The sequence below is a fragment of the Schistocerca serialis genome, chromosome 5, assembly GCF_023864345.2.
Source record: "Schistocerca serialis cubense isolate TAMUIC-IGC-003099 chromosome 5, iqSchSeri2.2, whole genome shotgun sequence".
Taxonomy (NCBI): Eukaryota; Metazoa; Arthropoda; class Insecta; order Orthoptera; family Acrididae; genus Schistocerca; species Schistocerca serialis.
In genome coordinates, this window is record NC_064642.1 from 59841794 (window position 1) to 59855843 (window position 14050).

General features: G+C 41.2%; 1 protein-coding gene across 2 annotated transcripts in view; it reads left to right on the plus strand.

Annotated features, from left to right (window-relative positions):
- Positions 1 to 1709: 1709 nt before the first annotated feature.
- The window catches only part of LOC126481266 (ras-related protein Rab-24-like), a 52290-nt gene continuing 39949 nt past the window's right edge, over positions 1710 to 14050 (plus strand). The window contains exons 1-2 of one of the 2 annotated variants that reach the window (XM_050104892.1): positions 1710 to 1910; positions 3172 to 3260. In XM_050104892.1, the coding sequence (XP_049960849.1) occupies positions 1797 to 1910; positions 3172 to 3260 (203 nt within the window). In that variant the 5' untranslated portion in view covers positions 1710 to 1796. The remainder of the gene's footprint in view (positions 1911 to 3171; positions 3261 to 14050) is intronic. The other variant, XM_050104893.1, reaches the window with a different exon arrangement.

The window sequence follows — 14050 nt, forward strand, 5'->3', positions numbered from 1 at the left end:
CACCCGAGTAGGACTCTCAATAACAGTTGTCAAATTGAAAGAACCAAATAATACTTTAAAGTGAAGCTTCCTACTGGATTCTTTCAGAAAATCTATATTGAAATTCCGACCAATAATAATTTTCTTACCTCTGTCTGACAGACCACACAACAAAGAATCCAACCCTTTTTTTTCAAAAATAGCTGAAAATTTCCCAGTGGGGCCCTATACATGGCTACAATTACAAAAGTATCATTATTTAGTTTAAGCTCACATGCTTATGTTGCTCTACACAAAATTTTTTAGTTTCTAAATTTTTCACACTATGATAAATTGTAACATTATGGCAACTTCTCCCCTCTCCATAGTGCTTCTACTTACATGTGCCGAAAGCTCATATCCATCTACATTTACCTTTTCCATATCTGCGACCAAATGATGTTCAGGCAGGCAAGAAAAAGAAAATAAATGAAATAAAAGGAAATGATAAAAACCCATGGCTGAAGTGAGCAAACAGTAAGCTCTAAAATAGCCCGTTCTGCCCCCTCATGGCAGAGAGGGGAAAAAAAAGTCAGGAGCGCAGTTCGTCAGCGCACCTGACAATGGCGACTTGTCTGATCACCGAAATATTGTACCCGTCGGACACTATGTACCAACAATACACCCGTGAACTCTTTGATTAAGATTAGACTACCAACAGCACACACAAAAGTATTTTGGCACTCGTTCTTGCTGTGCTCTAAAGGTGAATGGAATGGGAAAAAATCCTAATAACTAATACAATGGGACATACCCTTTGACACACACTGTGTGAATGTAAATAAAGAACTTTTGTGATGGCTAAAAAGTTTGTATGTTAGAAGCCAATTAAAAAAACAAAAAACAATAAAGAACTCCTCTGTAATGTCAGAGAAATAAACTCTTATAAAATTTGCAAATTTTTGAGGATTTTCTATTACCTTACCTCCATCTTTGATTCATATATTATTGTACTTGTGCCTACCTTTTCTAATTTCATATTTTATGACATACCATACTACTTTGCTTTTATTCTCTGCAGTGTATGTTATTTTGTCATTGAAAGGTTTTTTTGCAATATACATTACCCTCCTGTAGGTCTTTTCGTACCACTGATAGCGATCTAGGAACTGTAAATCAGTATGATGTTTTTGGAAAGAATTGAGGAAGTTAAGTGTTTGTGAGGCCTTTTCTAATGTCTGCATTTATCCATCTATTTTCCTTTCCTAGATAAATCTTGTATCAGTACGCCGGCGACATGGATGCAAAATAAATACAAATATAGATTCTGCAAAACCCGACAGGGTTTTCACCCATTTCCACTGCTCGCCATAATATGTTCTTCTTTTATTATTCAGTGAATTTGGTAGACTTGAATTTTGTGTAACGTAGCACTTAAACGATTTAAACCCTCGTTTACAATTCTATGTTAAATTTCTTGGACCATCAATGCTACCTTCATGTAAGAAATGAGAACAGCATTTAAAAAATTATATAAATTAATCTGAACGTTTACTTTTATGCTTATTGCTTACATTTGTGGTAGCGCATTATATCTGTAATTTTAATGAGACGCAGGAAGTTCCTCTTTGAGATAATGTATGTAACTGTTTACAGAAATTTCACTATTTCTCATAGCATTTTTTTTTTTTTTTTAATCTGTATGAAGTAATTTTATCTTCAACTTATACGCTTTGTAACGTATTGGTAGTTCTGTGAGGCAAAGCCTTAGCATGAAGTGATTGGTGTGACTCATGTAATAGCAGCAAATATGAAAAGGGAGGACCGGGGAAGTGACTATGAGTAAAGTGGACGTGAAAGTTGTTCTTTTGGGCAGTGAATATGTAGGTAAAACAAGTCTTCTTGAAAGATATGTCCACGACCGATTTAGGAGTAATCTCCCATATCAAAATGTACGTGTGTTTCAGTTTATTGTTTATACACAAATGTCATTTTACTTTTGCGTATACAGTATATACGAATGATGTTTTATTAGGCATATTTACTTGGTATATTGTGTGTCATATGATGTTTGTTCATAACTTGAAATGACAAGATGACCTGTTGATAAATTTGTTTTATTTCAAAAAATTTCATCGGGTTTTAAAGCATAATCCTCTTGGTTATCCGTTGATAGCATTACTGTCCCCACCGATCATCCAAAAAAAAAAAAAAAAAATTTCTAATTTTTTGACATAGGATCCATGGTATACTTTGCTTACGTTCGTTACATAATGTCATACGGGATTGTTTTTTGGGGTAACTCATAAGGCGAAGCTTAAGCGTAATAAGAATTACCTGCTGTGTGAACTCGGGTGCTTCTCCCAGTATATTTATTCGCTAATGAAGTATTCATCTTTTTCAGACCGATAGCTCAGCTCATGGAATCAGTGCTAGAAATAAGAACAATCTTTGTACACTCAATCACTCGCTTTAGTTCGAAATGATTTTAGTTATTCAGGAGCACGCACGTTCAGTAAGTCGCCAGGGCAATAAAAAGTGTAACTGCTTATCAACTTCAGTTTGAGGATCCTAAAAGATTTATTGGTAGCCAGTTCCCATTGCATTGATCAAATTCTTATCAGAGCGGTCTTGTGTGTGTATATGTTACTAATAATATCAAATAACTCGAGTACTATCTGACATTAACTAACTCATTGCAGTAATGGGATCATTGTAAATGTATTACATTTTTCGACCTGATGATACATGGCTATGATAGCCAAAAAATTGTAAGCACTTGAGGGTAATGAACATTTGTTTTGTGACAAGTTTTTACATTTCAAACGAAAATGTTTAAGAATTTTTTACTTATTTCATATCCACAAAGAACATTTCACTTGATATCTGTCGAAGATAACATTACCATGCAGGTTTTTCTTTGTAAATATTTGTGTATTTTTGTCTTACTGACATGTTCTACATCCTGGAGAATCTTCTCCCTGTGAATTGTTTGGAACGAAAATTACAGCTGATCTAAGCCTAATCTAATCTCTGTTGGGTCTGTGTGGAATTATCACGATAGGTTTCTGAAGGGTTACATGTACCTATCAGGATTTTATTCCGCTATGTATAATTACACATAGGAGAAAAACCTTATACTTAGCATAGTCATGATTTTGTTTCTGGCTGGATTGAGGCAGCTAGTACTAAAAGTGTGGTGATCTGTTATAGACCATTGGCGCCGCCTTTGCAGCCAAGGTAGTGACTTTACGAGGGAAAAAATTTACTGTTGGAGTGTGGGACACAGCAGGCAGTGAACGGTATGCTAGAATTGAAGCCTTTTCTTTCTGGTAGTCATGGTAATGTGTTTTGTTAATTGAATGAAAGTTATCAAAATACTTCAGCTTTTGTATGTTGCGGCAGTATCAGAAATATATGGTAAATTCTGCATGTGAGACGATTCCATTGGTATGGATATAATATATGTACAGTTGAAAATAAGTATTAACATGAAAATAATTCAAATGTTGGCAGTTTTTTTAAAACTTAGGCCTTAAGGTGAACACTACACAGCCAAGCTTTTGCGAAGCAACCTGTGTAGTAATTCAGAATATCAAAAATAACACACATATGTATTTGAAATTCTTATCTTTGAGCTTCTTCTGTGCAAAGAAATTTGTGGTACTAGGTAACTTCTTGTTCTGCAGATCATTTACACAGTAAATCTTAATGGTGTCGAAGGGTCGACAGAAGCGTCCGATCCCACACGTCGGCTTTGACCCGTGACGTAAGGGTCTTGTCGTGTGTGACGTCATGACGGCGCGGAGTTTGGTTTGAGTGTGGCTGTCTCCAGTTTTGTTTTATCTTATTTTATTTACTTTTCTGATCTGTTCGTTCTATCTCGTGAGATATTTTTTGTTAAAAACACTTATTACTTATTTTAATTATCTGTTTCCTCGAATTTCTGTTTTAGTTAATTATATTTATCTTTCTGATCTGTTCGTTCTATCCCGTGAGATTTTTTTTAAAAAAAAGACAAAAAACACTAATCAGCTACTGAAGCATCTTTATCTTCTATGGGTTGCAGGGGTTATGACCCCTGGGGAGGTGGGTGGGTATTCATGCATGGCTGTCTTCACTTACATGTTGTAGCTACGCAAGGCATCTAAATTTGTTTATATTTAGTTTGCCCCCCACCCAAAACACCCCATTTCCCGCGCTTGTCCCGTTAGTGTCATTAGGCTTCTTGTGGAAAGTGTGTGTGTTTGTTTTTTGTTTCCGCCATATTTGTGACGGCATGGGTCAAAGCAGACGGGTGGGATCGGACGCTTCCATATTTCCGTGTCGAACAAGTCATATAAATATGAAATACAAGGAACAGCATGTATGAAAATATTAGATATTGAATAAGTTTAAAACGGCTATTATAAAATAAGAGTAATGCTACAGTTGTTACATTTTAGTGGTAGAGGTGTAACACATTAATTCAACTTAGTCTCAAGTTATGTACCTAACAATGTTAAAATCATTGGGTATTGATATATTTATAAATAAATGAAGAGCATTTAGGTAACTGACCACAAATTTAGTTTAAAAGGTTTAATTTCATTTCAGCAAAAATTAACCTTTCCCGAAAATCTGTGATAGGTTCTTGATAAAGCAGACACCACTTGGGAAATGTCAGTTTCATTAGTATCGTGCTTTTCTAGCCATACAAATTTAGTTCTTACACCCCTCAGAATTTATCTAAAACTTCCTTTTTTTTTTCCACAATATTTACGGGCAACTCCTCAAAGTAATTTTTGCAAATGTCCTCATTCAGATTCTAGTTTAAGAGTAACCCACCAAACAAGAAGACAAGGAAAAGGTTTCATCACTGAACTGATTGTAAAAGAATTAGTGTTTCTTCATCAAAGCTATATCTTGCAATAGATTTGATATGGAAGAGTGTACCATCTTCCCAGACATCACATTTTAACTCACATATTCCCATATGGTGTGGACACTGGAGTAGTTGTTGTGGTTTGAAGAGATCTGATGTCACTCCAATGCTGCTGTAACTGGTCAGCATGGCTTTTAACCTCTGCCGGAACTGCTGTAATACTTTTGAGTTATTGATTTCGCACAAAAGATTATCGATCTGTAATGAGAGCTTGTCTACCTTTCACACCCATATTGCTTCGCCATTCCTCCAATACCATCAATAGTGCCTTTTGCAAGGAATGTACAAACGAAATGCCAATTTACCCAAGACCACAGTCTTCTTTGCTGAAAAGCTGTATCGGCTAATTTGGAATGTTCACTAGTTCATGAATATTTAAATCACTTTATTTTTAGGAAATTTATTTCTTTGTCTCTGAAATATTTTCTGTTTAAAAGCTTGAGCAGCTAATTTATTGTCTTGCAGAGAATCAAATATTATAGCATACGAAAGTGAACTGGTAAAGTGTGAGGCACTGCTGTGTAAATAGTGATTTGTTAATTACTCCAGTGTGGGCTTTGGACTTCATGCTAATAAACAATAGTGAAGGTCCCACTGAAATCCATGTGAATAACACTCGTGCTAACTGAACCATCTTCAGCTTTTGTCAGCTTGAAGAAGGCACTTCTTGTTACAACAGTGAATATGAAACTTGGTTAATTTGTTCTCGGACATTTTGTAAACATCTATAGATCTTCCTGCATCACTTTAAGTACTCTTCCTTCTCATTATTCCATTGATAAACCACCCTGCCCCGAGGAGCTCCAAGTAAAGAGGCAATGAGTTTAGGAGTTTTTCACACTTCTTTGTTTCTACAATTCTAGACTGTGTCAAATTTCTTTGACAGTTGTTTTGGAATTACTTGTTTTTATGGGAGAAAAACAGTGATGTGTATAACAGCATTTCTGGCAACTATGATGTATAAAATTTTTGCACTGGAATTTTGTCTTTCATGGGTAATTAAGAGCGTGATGATTTTTCTCTCATTAGTTCTAAATATACAAGGTGTACAACTTTGCTTCCACCGTTTTTTCGACTACATTTGAGGCTTAAATGAAACAAATTGGTTACACATTATCATTCAAAGTATTTTCCATCACTGGCCACTACTTTCTCCCATCTTTCGGGCATCGAAAAATTGTTCATCTTGTGAAGCGATCCACGAATCGATCCAATTTGTGACTTCTTCATGAGATTAGAAGTGCTCGTCAGCCAGGCCATGCGCCATTGATCTAAACAGGTGATAGTCAGAGGGAGCAATGTCTGGAGAATACGGCAGGTGGGGTAGGACTTCCCATTTGAATGTTTCCAAGTACGTTTTGACCTCTTTTGCAATGTGTGGTCGAGCATTGTCGTGCTGCAAAATCACTTTTTCGTGCCTCTCGCTGCACTTCGGCTGTTTGTCTTTTAATGCTTTGCTCAAATGCATTAATTGTGTTCAATAATGAGCACCTGTGATTGTTTCACTTGGTTTTAACATCTCATAGTACACGATGCTGAGATGGTCCCACCAAATTCAGAGCATGATCTTGGAGCTGTGAATATTCGGTTTGGCCGTCGACGTGGAAGCATGGCCGGGATATCCCCTGATTTTTTTGCGTTTAGGGTTATCGTAATGAACCCATTTTTTGTCCTCGGTCACAATGTGATGTAGAAATCCCTTCCATTTTTGCCTCTGAAGCAACTGTTCACAAACACACAGACGTCGTTCAATGTCTCTTGGTTTCAGCTCACACGGGACCCAAGTTCCTTCTTTCTGAATCATGCCCATTGCCTTGATACGTTTTGAAATGGCTTGCTGTGTCACTCCCACTAATTGTGACAATTTTTCTGGAGTTTTACGCTGGGTCTTCACTGAGCAATGTCTCCAGTTCTGCATCTTCAAAAACATTCTCTCTTCCACCACTATGCCAGTGTAAGACGTTAAAATCTCTGTTCTTGAAGCGTTGAAACCAATCACGACACATTCTTTCACTAATAGTGTCCTTACCATACGTACTTGAGATAATTCAATGAGACTCAGCTGTTGTTTTCTTCATATTGAAACAAAACAGTAACACCTCCCGCAAATGACGAGAATTAGGCTCGTAAACTGACATTTTCAATCGAGAACAACTTTATGATGCAGACACAAATCAACTGATGTTTGAATGAGGTTATGTTGACCGAGGTCCAAACTAACTGCCTGACATCTGTGATCTGTTTCTTTCCATTGCCACCTATCGGCAAAAGTCGGAAGCAAGACAAACTTTTCCATTTAATTTGTGACTGCTGTGACAGTAAACAGGACTGATGTGTGGATGCCCAGTGGAAGTAAGTTTTAAAGAAGAACAGAGAAATCAGTAAGATACATTGCCTAGTTTATTGCATAATTGGAAGTATATAAAATGCATCTGGGAAAGACATAGTGTTTGCAGGGAGCCAATACAGCTAAAAGATGTAGTGGATCAAGGAGATGCAGGAAGGCGTGTGTTATAGCCAGTTGCAGAGGGTGCAATACCAATCCAGCCCAGCATTCTGCCCCCATCTACTGTGGCCGCACTTGGTCATCCTCCCACACTTCCACTATTTGAGGGCTGTAGATGAATATTTGCTAGATGTCTGTCAGCAGGCTTCCAATGTGGAAGCTCTGTCAAGCCAACAACATTGACCTGTACAGGGCAGTGAGCAATGGAAGCAGTCTAGTAACAAGCAGAATCTTTCCAGCCAAAAATTTTGTAAGTACTTATTCCCTTTAAACTGTGGCCTCATGAACATTCCTTTTTCTTTCTGTAGGGATGACTTTACAATGTGTTTCTGTTGAACTGTCCCTTGGACAGGTAGTGCACACTAATAGGGACCTTACAGACTAAATGATGTTGAATGATTGCAACTATTTTGGAGTGTTAAGGGACGTAAATTTACATTGCTGGGTAACAGTGGGTGACAGGGCTATTTACATTGCATCCTGCCTTTACAAGCAAAGTTGTGAAGATGAGTGGAGAGGTACTGTGAGGCGAGGTGACGTGAGTGCACCGATGAGGTGGCTGCACGTTTGCTGGAGATAGGTTTCCCCTGCCTGGTTTCTCATGAGCTATGGTCCGGAACTCCATTACGTGGGCATTAGAGGTGGTGTATGATGGTGTTTTAAACAGTAAAAAATGACAGTTTAGATGTAGGTTTAGGCTGATTTGGACTATTTCTGTTATGTCAATATAAGCTCAGAGTGTCTTAGTGAATTACAATTAGGAGGGTAAAATGTATATTTACCTTTTTTTTTAATTGCAAAGTAATTAAGCTTCTTATCAGAATCACTAAAAAATTCGGGAAACTGAGCTTAAGATATTTGCTTCTGAAGTCGTGAAAAAGGTGGTCCATGTCACATGGGATAGAAGGAATAGCATGACAAACCTTACATTCAGTGTAATCTTAATGACCAATGCAGTAGAACATGAGTTCAGTTTGTTCCACAGAATACATTAATAAAATTATCAAATAAGGCTGAAGGGATTCTAGTCTAAACTCTATCCTGTGATGATGCCAATAGGCATTTTGCCCCACATAATTGTTCTGTGTAAAGTAATGTTAACACATTACTCAACGTCTAAGAAACTTTATTACATTAAAATAGGAGACTAGTGTGCTACTAAACTGCGCTGTCATTAACTGAATGATTTGAGATTTATCCCATTTGCTTGAACATGTAATCAGATACTGAGATATTGCAGCTTTTAAGACAACCTTTAATTTCTAAATTCTAGATAAATGTATGTGTGAGGTATGTGCTAGATCTTTTCCTGCCCTATAAGGTATTCCCTCACGATTTATTTTCCTATGGTCTGCGACCGTAGCCTGGTTTTAAGTTTCTCAGTTAGTACCTGCAGCTATTCCGCGAAATACCTAAATGTTGGTAAACAAATACGAAAAAGTAGGCTAATTAATAAGTGTGTATATGAGCCATGTGGGTAGTCAAATGAAAAGCAGAGTTATAGTAGTACATGTAGAACTAGGTAACATTACTGCCACCATATACCTTTGGTGAAGCCAGTCATTTGCACGTGCTGCAGTGCGATCCACACCAATGCCCCCATTTGTGGACTGTGGGCTGCTCATTTGCTGGTAACATGGTTAATACCATATATGCAGAAGCCTATAGTTTACTGATCTGTAAGATTACATTACAGTGGTAATTATTGAATAATAGACCACTGTTGTTCAAGGGAACCTTCTAAGACTGAGAAACAAGGTGGTCATTAAAACAAATTACGTTAAAAGTTAATTGTGCAGGTATGGAGTACAGACAGCTGTTGCTAACTAGATTAGAGAATCCTGGACTGTAGTTATCACTCCCGGGGAGGAAAGTGTTACAATTTGAACTAAGACGAGACTGATTTTACAGCTGGAGATATTGGTTCGGAAAGTTAAGTCTGAACACAAATAATTCAGAATTTGAACAGTGTTGAAGGTCAGATAGTGACAAAGTGGAATGTGTTAGGCAGTCTTTGCTAATGATGTAGAGATCATGAGTGTGCCTAGTATTATACATCTGCAAAGCGTCCCTTGCAATGGGGAAGTTGTGCAGTTGCTAACACTCATTCACAGGTAGCGCAGGTGATTGGTAAGCACATCTTCATGCTAAGGGTACCAGAAAGTCAAGACATTTATACCTACAGAGCTGCATAATAGGAATGTAGGAAAAATCTTGTATTGGATAAAGTGTTTGCAAAGGTCCCACTACTATGGTTCTGAAACACTGGGATTACTTGGCAGGAGGACTCCACAAGCTGTCAGATTCGTCCTATAAACCCTGCCACAGTGACCCCATTCCAGAAATCCAGAAGGATCTCCAGTCTCTCATCAAACCTGTAGGACCATCCCAGAACTTCTCCCCTGAATCTAACTTTTTCCTCACACCTACCACTCCCCACTCTACATACTTCTATATATGAAGTCCATAAACCACAACTGCTCAGGATGCTCTGTTGTGGATGGTTACTGTGTCCTCACTGAGAGAATCTCTGCTCTTGCAGGCCAACACTCAGTGTCTTACTCATAGCCTGCCCTCCCATCTAAAACCTCCTTCCAGGTCAACTAGACCAACTGTATCCTCGACCATAATTACTTCACCTTTGAAAGCATCACCTAAAAATAAATTCATGGTGCGGTAATGGGGCACCCACATTGCACCATCCTGTGCCAGCCTATTCAAGGGTGATCTAGAGGACTCCTTCCTAACTTCCACGAATCCACATCCCTCACCTGGTTCAGGATCATTGATGATCTGGACTGGGGGTGAAGACATCTTGGCCACATTCCTACAGATCCCCAACACCTTCTCCCCTTTTCATGTCACCTGGTCCTCATCAACCCCACAAGCCACCTTGGTCAGTGTTGACCGCCACCTCAAAGATTGGTACATCAGTACCTCCATCCATATGAAACTTACGGACATCAGTACCTCCACTTAAACAGCTGTCAACCATTCCACACCAAGAAGTCCCTTTCATATGGCCTAGCCACATGTGGCAGTTACATCTAGTGATCAGCAATTCCTCTCCAAATATACCAAGGGTCTCACAGATCAAAGTTACCCTCCCAACTTTTTACAGAAACAATCTCCCATGCTTTATCTGTACAGTCATCCACCACCTTCCAAAGTTCCACTGTCGGCCACAAAGGACCATTCCCCTCTGACTCAGTACCACCCACAACTGGAGCAACTGAACTGCATTCTTTGCCAGGATTTTGACTACCTTTTGTCATGCCCTGAAATAAGAAATGTCCAGATACAGACTCACAATCTGTCCTTGCACCTTTACTTGTGCTAGTGCCTCATCTCTTACCTTCCAAACTTCACAGAAACTGTCACCTTTCTTCCTTGCATCTTCCCCAATACAGTCACACTTGCCACCTGTTGTGACCAAAGAAAGTTAATGGGGCTTACAGCTCTTACTGGGAACTGGGATGGATGATCGCACGTGTCCAATTGTCTCGCTGGTTTATCCTCCCACTGCCTCTGTAGTTCAGGGATCTTCCATGACCAAGGTTTGCTCTGCTCCATGACTGAGGGCAGTTAATACCCAAATGTCAAATTTTTGTACGATTAAAGTAAGGAGCACTACATATGTCGACACTGTGACTTGTCTGCAATTTGTGTCATTAGTAATTTGTGACACAGATCACTATTGTGCGAAGGTGTGGAGACGAATTGCCAGCTTCCTCTCACAATATCACTAAATGGACTGTTTTATGAGGACTATGACACTGCCGTGACTTTACTGCTAGTTTGTGGATTGATACCATCAATAAATATATCCAGTGCTGAGACAGCATTACATGCCCTTCCCTTCCTGAATTATAAGTACCACGCACAATCATTCACACTGTCAGCAAATGGCTCAGTCATCTCCTCGCCTTTACCAGAGTGTGGACACCTTATCATAATAACTATTAATTCTTCTTTTATCAGAGTATTGTTCTGCTAACCCCTGTGTCATGGATTCAGATCTTTTTGTTCTTCATTGTGTAGACTGATTCGATGTGAGTGCCTGTGCAACCTTGTAACTTCAAACATGCCACTTTCAACACAAAATTGTCTGCTTGCACGCATGTGTGACCAACATTAAATATATTTGCAAGAAAATCAGTGCCTTTACAGTAGATCTCTTCATGATAGAAGGGGTGAATGTAACTGCCGGAAAACTGCTAACAATAGTGAATTGTGAGGCTTCAGCTTCTCTAGACCCCTCAAGGGTGGCCTGTGTGAATGTTCTGCCTCAATGTGCAGCTTGTACAGCTGCCTGCATGCCCTGATGGGATCATCGCTACTGCTTTCAGCAGGGCCTTCCTGCTGGATGCATATCTGAGGCATAGTTACAAGCAAAGGGACCCAAAACTTTATGGCTAATAGTAAAATGAAAAAAAGATGAGGATCAGTGCCTTTAAATGAAAAGCTCTCTCTTCTTCTGTGCTATTATGCTTGAGAGACCATGTGCTGGCAGGTCGGCGACAAGAGGCAAAATGGTGAAGACTAGCAACGCAGTATGTGTGGTGCTTTCAGACAGAGGTGTGACAAAGCGGAGAACCCGTAATCCTAGAGTAGATGGTGGCACAGCAACAACTAAAATGGAGACTGCAATGTCAAGGTAGTGACTACCCTAGTGTCAATCCCCCCAGGGGGTCCACAACTCTTTTGTGGATACGTGCGTTGCGAGCACGGGGCCCCGAGCGATTGCAGCCTTCTTTCTCTCCAGGGCTGCATTTCCTTTCCCTTCCCCTCCTTGCTCCTTTCCCCTCGCCCTCTCCTCTCCCTCTCTTGGTGTCCTTGCTTATGTTGGCCCCCGCTATCCTCCTGGTTCTGTTGGTTTTCCAATTCGGCTTTGTTGCATAATCATCTCCTCCTTTTGGCATTCCTTGGCCCCCCTCTGGGGTTTGACCTCCATTACAAAATTTCTCCTCCGTAGTGTGAGACATTTGGGGAAGAGCACCTTACCTAGTGTCTCCGACGTGCGCCCTCCTAGTGCGTTCCACCTTTTCTTTCACGTTGTTGTCTGATACTAGGGTGCATAGCCAGCACGGTAGCCAGCCCGTGTGGTGGGGTCGCTATGTACCCTTTTGGTTGAGCCTCCTGAACACACAGGGATCATACTTCTGATACCTGAGCTGTGACCTCCTCATGCATGCCTTGGAGTGGTTGCTCGTCATCCTGGAGCATCGGAACTCCCGGCAATGGCCACCGTGCCAGACGCCCCTTGCTGTGGCTGGGTGGCGCCCGTGAGGAGAGCCCCTGATTGGAGTGGGTGGTATCAGGACGGGCGCTATGCAAATGAAACGCATACGGGTCCAGAACTCTGGCCGTTCTTCTGCGGCTGTCTCTCTGCGTGGAACTGATTCCTCAAGTGCTGCTTGTCTTGCCCCTTCGGCCTTCCCTTCCATGGCTACCCCCTGGGAAGAGGGTCAGGCCCGTCGGCTAGGGGCAAAACCTTTCCCCCGTTATCTAGTTTGCACCAGGACTGATGGAGATACTTTCACCAGTACCAAACCTTTATTCTTTGGGAACACATTGAAGACAAGTTTGGCGAAGTGGACTCCCTGAGCAAGATGCGGTCGGGTTCGTTGCTGATAAAAACTGCTTCAGCTGCCCAATCTGCGGTCCTTCGTGCCTGTACCCATCTTGGCACAATTCCTGTGTCCATTACCCCCCCCCCCTTCCCCGTCTCTAAATATGGTACAAGGTGTGATTTTTCACAGGGACCTCATCCTTCAAACTGATGAGGAACTTCGGGACAATCTCGGACGGCGGGGTGTTCACTTTGTTCGGCGTGTTCAGAAGGGTCCTAAGGACAATCGTATTGATACTGGTGCCTTTATCCTGGCCTTTGAAGGGGATACCCTCCCTGAGAAAGTAAAGATTATGGTTTGTCGATGTGATGTGAAGCCGTACATCCCACCTCCTATGAGGTGATTTAAGTGCTTGCGTTTTGGACACATGACTTCCCGCTGTTCACAGGCCCCTCTCTGTGGTGACTGTGGACGTCCACTCCATGAGGGGCTCCCTGTGTTCCCCCTCCTGCGTGTGTAAATTGTCACGGTAGTCATTCTCCACGTTCACCAGATTGCCCAGTATATAAGAAGGAAAAAAAGATACAGGAGTACAAGTCCCTCGATCGTTTAACCTACAGAGGCCCGTAAGAAATATACACGACTTCACCCTGTGTCCATGACATCTAGTTATGCCTTGGTTACATCTACACCCCTTTCTCCCTCTTCCTTACCCCCATCCCGGACCGCTCTCCTCCCCCCCCTCCCCTGCGGCTCCCACGCCTTCTCCTCTGGGCGCTGCTCCCCCTCCCCAACCAGAGAAGTGTCCCACTCCTTCGGCGTCTGCCGGTCAAGGGCGCCTCTCCCGGGATGCCCCTTCCCGCCACCTTCCAGGCCAAAGGTCTGCTGCCGCAGACTGTCTGCCCCCAGGTCGCCCGGTCTCTTTCTGTTCCTGATCTTGCTGCAGCTGGCTCCTTTATGCCACACAGCCCTCCTCGATCTCAGCCTGAAAAGAAGAAGAAACATAAGTCCCGGGACAAAGAGCCTCTGGTGTCACCGTAGGTCCCTTCCCCGACTTCACAACCGGATTCTGACCTGTCGTTCATGGAT